Below are 9712 nucleotides of genomic sequence, written 5' to 3'. Positions count from 1 at the left end.
TGCTCTCAGTTGCGTGGATTCACAAATTTTGTGGATGTAATTTAGACTTTAGGCAATTTTTTTTATCATTGTGTGCATGTTCTGCTACTAAGCAGTTTTTAAATGTGGCTATCAATGAGATTATGGGTACCAATGGACTAAATGTGGTTGTTTTTAAGGTTTAATAATACTTCGATTTGTGTAATTGTGACCGCCAAATATCTAGACATCAATTCGACCAGAAAAGAATTTATAAATCAGGTTTTGGCTGTTGAAAGACCCTTGTGATGGACATAAATTATGGTTTTCGGAAGCTTGAAGAACCATAAATCTTCTGCTTAATTTCATGGAATCAATGTATTCTATTGTGGAATTAAGTTGCTTAGAATCAACTAAAGCGTCACTTTCATCATTCTTCTGCTTATATATTGCATCTGCCATTAACTAGAAAAAGACTTGAAACAAAGGGAACGGATGGCTAAAGTGTGGTCTTGAGTTGTTTCATTCATATTGAACAAGGTGGATTCATCTTTGTTTTAATGTTTCATTTTTTAGATCTCATCATCACAAATATAACTGGCATATACTAAAAGACTTCTACACTTCAGAGAGAGAAAATCTAATATATATGAATTCCCAATATATAAATTGCCATTAACCTTGTATTAAAGCATACAAGCCAAGTGGTAAAGACACATGCTAGTTGTGCCGCCCTCAGTCCCACATTCAGGATGCCATCGTAACCTACGATTACAATTACGATCATTGAACAAATTTGAAGGTCTGCTATGCTCTACAAATTAGGACGCCTTGGGTGGGATCCAAGTTTTATCGCCTTCGCTCATTTAAAAAAACTCGGGTCCCATAAACAACATAGGTAGTGGAGGGCACCCGCGTCTTGGCAGAGCTAGACGCTTTACAAGACTTTGGGATGAAAGCTCAATTTTCTGCAATTAAATTATTTCTCTAACGAAATACTATAAGTTTAACATATTGTCTGTCTCACACAAATATATTACAAACAAGGAATATAAAAATATTCATAAATCTGCATTACAACAAATATCCTGTCACGGATAGTCAACCACGTTTATTGGTGAATCATCCACTATCACTACTTTCCCTCTACTATGGTGTGAATCATCTATGATTATTTATAAAGGGTGAGTCCGGGGACTCAATAAAGGTAGTATGTAAACATACCAAATTGTAAATCATAATAAACATAGATAAATGCGAAATGAATCATGTATGCAGGCCCGCCCATCTCACCCCTCTCTGACTCTTGGTGACCCCTTATGATTTTTTATGAATTCTAACACGAGCTCTGTCTCGTCCAAATAAAAATCCATAGCCTCATGTCTAAGCAGTCTCCTATTATCATATGCAAGTCATGACAAATAATTTGCACATAAAATATATTAAACCCTTATGGTGTGTTTGATTGGAAAAAGGTGAAAAAAGAAAATATTTTCCAATTTCATGGAAAACAATTCCCATCTCCCCCTAGTTGTAATTGTTTATGGAAAATGGGCCAAAAACATGCTTCAATGTATTATACCATGAAAATTTTTCATGGAAAGTGTTAATCAATCAAACATGCAAGTATGAAAAATTTTCCATTGATATGACATTTTCCATGGAAAATAATTCCAATCAAACACGCCCTTATAGATTTTGTTGTCTGACGTTAAAATAGCCCCTTGAGAAAGATTTCTCTACAGTGTTAAAATCATTGATATTATTTATCAATATTCCTCTAACAAAAATTAAATATAATTAAACGGAAGAAAATATTACTAAAATTAACATCTATCAAACTTCAAATATTTTGCTCTTATCTCAAAACTCCGGTTCTTTATTGAACTCACATGGCCTTTTCCAATCTCTTCTTACTTTCTTCCTACTTATACAGATAAATTTTCAAAACCCCTAACTACAATATATTCCTCAATTTACCATCTATAACTAATATATTAATAAAAAAATAAAGTATGGTTTGCTGGCAGAGGTCCCTCCAATTGCAATTGGAAAGAAAAGCAAGGATGGATATTAAAATTGGAATGCTTATATAATATATATATATATATAAGCAATTGATGTAGCTTTTTGGCATAACAATTTTCTCAATTCCTGAAACTTCTCTTTTATGGAAATTGCTTTAAAAAGAAATTAAAAATTATAAGAAGTAACAGCAGCAATAACATAGTGCACAGTTAGTATCTCTCTCAAAGTCTTAAAAATTATTTTAATTCTCATTTTACATCAATTTTTAATTTACAGGTTCATGCATTCTTTAATTCTTGTAACTTTCTTTTACAAAACATTCCTTATGCACAAGTAATTATTAGGCTACAAGACTCTCTTTTTAGCATTCTTGCAACCATTGATTTTTATACTTATAATTACAATAACTCCCAAAATTTCAAACTTGTACTTAGATTCTCGAAAAAAATTCCAAAATCTTCCAATCACTTTCCTATTAAAAAAAATAAAATAATAATAATAAATTCAATATCCTCCATAAAATTTCACAAAGTCACAAATTTTCAATTAATCATCTCAAATATAGAAATTAATTATTTTTATTTTCTAAAATACCTAGATGTTACACTAGTTTGCACTCCAAAACAAGATCTCATAAATAAATAAAAAATAACTTTGTCTTTCTAATAAATGTGAAACACCCTACATGGCGTCCACAAAAAATAACTTCTTAGGTAGTGCTTGATGGCTAAACTTTCATAAAGTAACTTTGATTCTCGTAGACCAAATTACCATCTTCTTGTTTGCTTGTCCTACTATTTGCAAAAATAAAAATACATTGATACAAGTCGAGTTTAAAAAGTTAATAACTAATATATATGTAGCATGATTCAATTATCATTACTTGATTCAAGTTACACATTGTGACGTCTTCTTATTGCATATGTGAATTGCAGTAATATATGGTATCACCTAATGTTGAAAAGAAAAAAAAATTAACATACATAATATAATCAAAAGATAGCACACAACCCCAGAGTACAGGTCAAGTGATTGGTCCATAATAAATTGGGATTCGCACTAATAGGTCGTGGGATTATCACCTTGTCCTGTGCAGTGAAGTAAAGTCTCTACTTACGATTTATCTCATTTGTCAAAATTAAGAACATGAACAATGAAAGACCGCACAAAGATGATAACCCCAAAAATAGCACACAAGTTCATTGTACTTACCTTAGCATTGAACCCAAAATTTAGTAAAGCTTGAGGCATCAATGGCTAAGGTGGTAGGTATTGAAAGTCTGGAACATGTTGTTGGAATCTTGCAATTTCGTTAATATGAAAATTATAAAGGATAAATGCTTGTATAAAAATTATACAAGATAATATAAAAATTATCATCAAAATAATATAAAAATTGTAGATTATCAAAATAAAATAACATTACCTGGATACCTAAACTTTCTTGTGTGCCAACTCCAATGGACATGCTAATATCCGGTTGTCTAAGACTAATTATAGTAAATTAAAATAATAAATATTTAGTATGTTTAAATAGATTATAATTTTTCAAACAGAATTTTGAGATAAAATGTAGTCAGCTACCTCAATTTTCTCTCTCTTTTTGTTGAATTTTTTTGTCTTCACATTTTCTCTTCTTCAAAACAAACTTCTCTGCATTGAAGACTCTTCTAGTCTTGGGTGGACGCCCCTATCTTCGAATAGCTAGAGGACTATGAAGCCCATTGTTTTCACTAAAAGCCTTACCAAAATAATAAGAACTGACAAAGCATACCGATATAAAATCCCTCAAAATTCAAACAATCGACAAGCACATTTAACCTCACTTTTCCCCTCATTCCAATAAACATTAAAATAAAATCTTTTATGTCTATCTCAAACCATTCTATCATAGACCACATCAAATAATCCATTTCTCTTATCAAGATATGAAACTTCTCAATATAATTTTTCAGTCAACTCTTTTTAAAATTCTTTAAACTTTGAGTTAGTGTATACACTTTGAAATTAATTTTCTATTTCAAAATGTGTTACACAAGGAATCCATGAAGTAAAAGATTAGAAATCATCACCGTTTTCCTTTTTGACCTTTCTTCTTAAAGCGTTATTGTACTGCTCCACAAATTACTTCAATGTTGTCTTTGAATTTACGTAGCCTTCAAAAAATGCATTCATACTTTCAAAAAATGCATTCATACTTTCACTATGTTGTTAGGTTAACATACCATCCCAAAATATGTCATTTACAAATGTAGGAACCCAACGTGTCTTTCTTTGTGCAAACTATCTAATCATTCATTTTCATGAAAATCGAACTCATTAATAAACTATTCCTACTTTTCTTCAAATTTTGCCTTCTCTAAAGATTCATAAACAACATTGCGCAACACATTTTTTATTTTTTCGTATAATTTATAGCCCCTTAGCACTTCCCTGGCACCTTTTTTCATTATATGCCATAGACAACAATGATATCTAGAATTAAGAAACACAACATCGATTGCATTTTGCATTGCTTTATCTTGATCTTTAATTATCGCACTCGATACATTTCCAGACATGTATACTTGCCAAGTACGAACAAACCAGATAAATATAATAAGATAGCGTCCTTATTTGATAATAACCCACATCCAAATAAAATTGAGTGCACATGGCGGTTTACAACCATAAAATGTGCAAAGGACATGTCATACTTATTTCTCAAATAAGTTGTATTAAATGTAACTATATCACCAAATTCTTCATAAGCTACCCTACTTCTTGCATCAGCCCAAAATAAGTTCCTGATTCAAGATTTGTCATCTACATCCATCATATAAAAGAAGCTTGAATTATTTGCTTGCATCTGAACGAAATAATTATGAATTGCTTCAGCATCTCTAGTATCAAGTTGTAATCTTCTTTTCTTATCAATGTACTTTCTATAATCTTTTTTCAAGATTTAACCTATAAACTAGCAGACCTATTATGCCAAAAAATTTCACAACCATTTCTTTTCAAGCACGGCCAGCTATGCCAAGAAGCTTATGTTGTCAAGTTCTTCAAATACATGTTAAAAATTTGACAAATTACAAAGAAATTACTTAATTATTTTCAAGACATAAAAGGGTATTAGGACTAACCAAATTATGAATATGATTAAAAAAAATTCAAGACATAATCGCTAATGATTTTTTAAGACAAACTACAAAAAAACTTATAATGTAGGTTAGAATTGACCAAAGAGAACACGATGGAATCCTTGGATAAGCACAATTGATAAAAATTACTTTTAGTGAGTGGAGTTAGTCGTTCAATACTAGATACAATTAGAGATTATTTCGACTGTTTATCATGGTGGGAGGCAACTGGCATAATCAGAAAGTGAGTTGTGGTGGCAAACAATGAATCTGGCGACCCTTATCGACAACACATGCGCAGAAAAAATTTCATCAAAAAACAAATAGAGAGATGATGGGTTTGAAGGAATGAAAATCGCCATAATGACACAAAAGAAGTTGAGAGATGTTTTTCTTTTTTTCTGGACCTGATTTTTCTTTCTCTTTTAATAAATTAAAAAGTCAACTAGATGTGAGGTCCATGTCACATGAGTTGTCACATGTACTAATAATTATCATTCATCATACCTTGTAGCATTACGCTAGTGCAGTCCGAGAGAATATCGCTCTTATTTTATTATCAAATAAAAAATCTAATATAAAAAATTAAAATTACTGTGAAGATGTTGTGATTGATTGATGGATGCGTAATTTGGGTGGATATGGTAATAAAGCCGCAGTGGCGGGTCACTAATTAGAGTCATGTTACACGTACATTATTTTTGTACATCTTAGGCTACACAAGGTGTATCAATGATAAAAATACCTTGCGCCTCTCCATGCGTCTCACGCGCCTCTATGCGCCTCAGAGGGATATTTTTGTCATTGATACACCTTTGTGTAGCTTAAAGTGTACACAAAGGTATACCAATAGCATTTTCCCACTAATTAAACTTTGAGCTTCAATCAACCACCGTGATTGCTGAAAATTGCAAAAAGAAATTAAAGTAATTAGGTCTCGATGCTCTCAATTGAAATTAACTCTTAAGGCATAAACACCCCGCCGTCCACCACGCTATTGAGTTCCTGTCAAGTCGCCTTTTAATGGCTTAAAAGTCTACACCAGCTATGCTTTCTGTTTGAAAAAATTAATCAAAAACAAAATCTGATCGATCCAACTTGTTGAAAAAATGTTGAATTTGACAAAACAGTTATTCTCGACAAAGTAAATTAATCATTTTATTTTTACTGTAATTCACATGATCAATTCTATTATGTAAGTGGGTGCATTTAAATTTTGAACTTTTTAACTCAAAACAACAACAAAAATTCGTCCAGACCAACCTGCAGACTTCTACTGTGATAGTATTCTTTTTCTCTCTTGACCCACAAAAAATAGAAAAAGTCACTCGAATCAACCAGGCTTCTACTGTGATAGTGTTTATTTTTTTGGATAAAGAAATACTAGTTTATTCTTCTTTTGATCTATGGTGAGAACTTATTATCAACACCTTTTAGGTGTAAATCGAATAAATTAATTAATCACACACACTAAGTACACAAGAATTTATATGCCTGTTCAGGATATTAAACATCACAAGCCTTGATGATGGTTGGAATCATTATAACGGATTCTGTAATGGATTAAGTATGTTTTGAGATTTGCATTTACAACAGTGGTGGATAGAGTTAAAGAGTCTCTTAGTTTAATTTATAGTAAGATAATTTTACTTGTACAAGTCTTCTTTTATATAAATTGAAGGAGATAAAATATTTAGACTTATTTTTTAGATTTGTTAGAATTTTTCAGATTTTTTCCAAGATTCCCAAATTTAACTATTATCATATAGCGATATCTTTAATTTAAATTTAAATTTGAACACATCTATCAAATTCAACTCATGTCCCGAATTGATATAGAAAAATTAGATCTGGGTTAATCCCTTAGAACTGGATTTAAGTTAGATAAGAGATGTGTTACGTACTTATTGTTTGTGACATAACAAGTAGTGACTCGTTATTTTTTAGGGATAGTTTAATAATTTCTACTTCTAAATACTCCAAATTAATTTTGACAACAAATTAACGTAGGAATATTTAAGATCTCATAACCAAGTTCTTGATGAAAAAACTATGCCAATAAACAAACACAAAGCAACCCCCCATATATAATAATTACTGTAGTTATACTTAATTACCAACATTAAGTAACTTTTTCCCTACTAAAAATCCCATAACCATGCAAACTCCGAGCATCACTGAGATTGTGCAGAAACTGGAAAGCTCACGGCTCAAAACCTCCCTGTGAGAACGGCCCGTTGCTTGAGCCTCCCATTCCCCACTTTCTGTCCTCGTATGAATTCTCAGGGTTCCCATAATAGCCCTTGTTACTGTACTCGCTTTTAGGGTCGTAGTAATACTTGCCATTCTCTAGAAACCTCGTGTCGCTCATACCCAGCTGAGAATTGTAGTAGTTGTTGTAGGAGGCGGTGGTGCGGGCGGTGTAGCCGCCGTTCTGCGGATGAGTGTTGAAGAAGTGGGTTGTGGGGACGTAGCCTTGCGGTTTGGTGACATACGCGTGCTTGTTGTAGTAACTGTAGGGCTCTTGAAATTGGGTTTCGAAGGGGAGGTCGTTGGCGGCGGTGTAGGGTTCAGAAGTGGTGGTGGTTGTGGCGGCGGCGGAGGTGGTGGTTGGGGAGAGCTGGCCGGATTCGTGGCCGTAGGAGTTTTGGGTGTCTGCTGGGATGAAGGTTGGTTCTTGCTGTCTGTTGGGGTTCACTTCAACTACTGACTCTTTGGCAGTTGGGTTGGTGGTGGCGGCGGGGATTTTGCTGAAGAACTGGCTGTCTCTGGCATGGCTGATCTGAGAAGATAACAGAGCGAGGAGGAGGAAGAGGAGTGGTAAAGATTTGGCAGAAGAGGCCATGGATGGAGAAAAGAGGGAAGCTGCACAGGCCTTGTCAAATGTAGTTATTGTCCAATTCTTATATAGATCTCTCTCTCTCTCTCTCTCTCTCTGTTTTTTTACTCATTATTACGGGGAGACAAGGCAGGAAGGCGGGTTATGATTTAATTTTGGCCCTGCGAGCAAAAGACACTTTAACAAAAGAGGCCTTTGACTCTTTCTAGGTATATCTTTAACAATTAATTATAATATTTCAAGATTCTTTTATTACGAGTAAAATAGTAAATACAACTAAACATCTATATCTTTGTGAAAAAAAATAGTATTATTTAGTAAAAATCATTGTCACCCCTCTATTAGTGGCACTTCTCAAATAAAAATTTAATTTTTTTAAGTTCGAACATAATGCACATCTAATTAGCATATGATATATGAGTTTGAAAATGCTAGTTGAACGTAGCAGCAGCATTACTAAACGTTACATAAAATATCACATAAAAAGAGTGTCCGAAGAGGTCGCTTATTATTTGTAAGAAGGCAAGGCAAGGCGGGGATTGTGGAGTTTGGGCTGGTGTGGTGGGGGCCCGCCCAGAGAAATGGATGGATGGGTTCATATCAGAAACAGTACTAATGGTAATGGACTGGACACCAAGCATGTGCCCTACGACAACAACTTTATCAAAGGCCTCGCCTTTATTTTATTAAAAAATAAATAAAGAAAAAAAGGCATTACCCAACTTTTTCCTAGTGAAGGATTGCTGGCTCCCACCCACCCTCAGACTCAGTCTCTCATTCCATGAGATTTCATTTAAAAGTTGAGTTAGGACAATCAGAGTTTAGTGGGGGAGTGGGAAGAGAAGATGAGGGTTGGGTCATGGGTGGTTGGGTTAGTTGAGAAGGGCCATTTCACATTCCAAATTTCCACTCTTTTTTTTTTAACAGTTAGAGCTCATGTCACGTTTATAAGGGCCCTACTGCACTGCACCCCACACCTGCCATCATGGGCTGAATGCCCTAGTTGTGTTGCCCGCCGCACATCACGGAGTGCCATTTTGTGCACCCTTTATTTAACGGGGTGAAGGGTCCCCCCCCCCCCCCCCCCCCCCCCCCCCCCCACCCGGGGGTTAATTTAGGGATAAAAAAGTTATTGGGGTCTGTTCTCAATCTATTTTTCTCTCTTTTCTCTTATACCCTTGCTCCAGTTGCCTTTCTTTCGTTGTCGACCCTCTTGCCGCCGCATCCTCCCTCTTCATTGCGCATCAACTGTTGCTGCATCTTTCCTCTCCACAGCAAGAGAGAATGTAGCAACAATAAAAAAAAGTAAGAGACTTGTTAAAGAAGAAGAGCGAAAGTGAAAGAGAGGAGAAATAAAAAAAACGAGAGTCCCACAAAATTGACAAAGGGTGACATTCACCCCGGGTGCACAAAATCACACTCCACATCATGTGCCTAAATAAACTCCATCTCATTATCTCTCTAAATTTTAGTAGATTATAATATAATAAGAATTTTAATTTGTTAATATAAAAAATCATAAATTTTTAATCATCTTACTCATTCAGCTCTTTCTTAAAACTTAACAAATCAAAAAATTACTTTAATACATCTTTTAATACGAATAAGAATCACTTAAAATACTTTTTTTTATATAAAAAAAAAAAAAAACTCTCTTTTCAATCTTCCCTCTAAGTTTGAAAAAAGAGAAGAATAAAAAAATCTCAGATTATTGGACAGTTGACCAATCAATCAGGTGATTAACTTTAATCGGACGAAGTCTTTT

The 9712-nt window shown here is 33.9% G+C and overlaps 1 protein-coding gene across 1 annotated transcript; it reads right to left on the bottom strand.

Moving 5' to 3' along the window:
* Positions 1 to 7109: 7109 nt before the first annotated feature.
* LOC127793906 (protein E6-like) lies at positions 7110 to 8030 on the bottom strand. Its single transcript, XM_052324684.1, has one exon. The coding sequence runs from the start codon at positions 7951 to 7953 to the stop codon at positions 7312 to 7314; it is 642 nt and encodes a 213-aa protein (XP_052180644.1). The 5' UTR covers positions 7954 to 8030; the 3' UTR covers positions 7110 to 7311.
* Positions 8031 to 9712: the final 1682 nt, after the last annotated feature.

The sequence above is a fragment of the Diospyros lotus genome, chromosome 2 (assembly GCF_014633365.1).
Source record: "Diospyros lotus cultivar Yz01 chromosome 2, ASM1463336v1, whole genome shotgun sequence".
In the NCBI taxonomy this organism is placed as follows: domain Eukaryota; kingdom Viridiplantae; phylum Streptophyta; class Magnoliopsida; order Ericales; family Ebenaceae; genus Diospyros; species Diospyros lotus.
The sequence above is the reverse complement of the archived record's forward strand: the minus strand, read 5'-3'. Positions and strand labels throughout refer to the sequence as shown.

What these genes read in the sequence shown, in the direction of transcription:
- LOC127793906 (XM_052324684.1), bottom strand. Translation starts at nt 7,953, where the DNA reads ATGGCCTCTTCTGCCAAATCTTTACCACTCCTCTTCCTCCTCCTCGCT.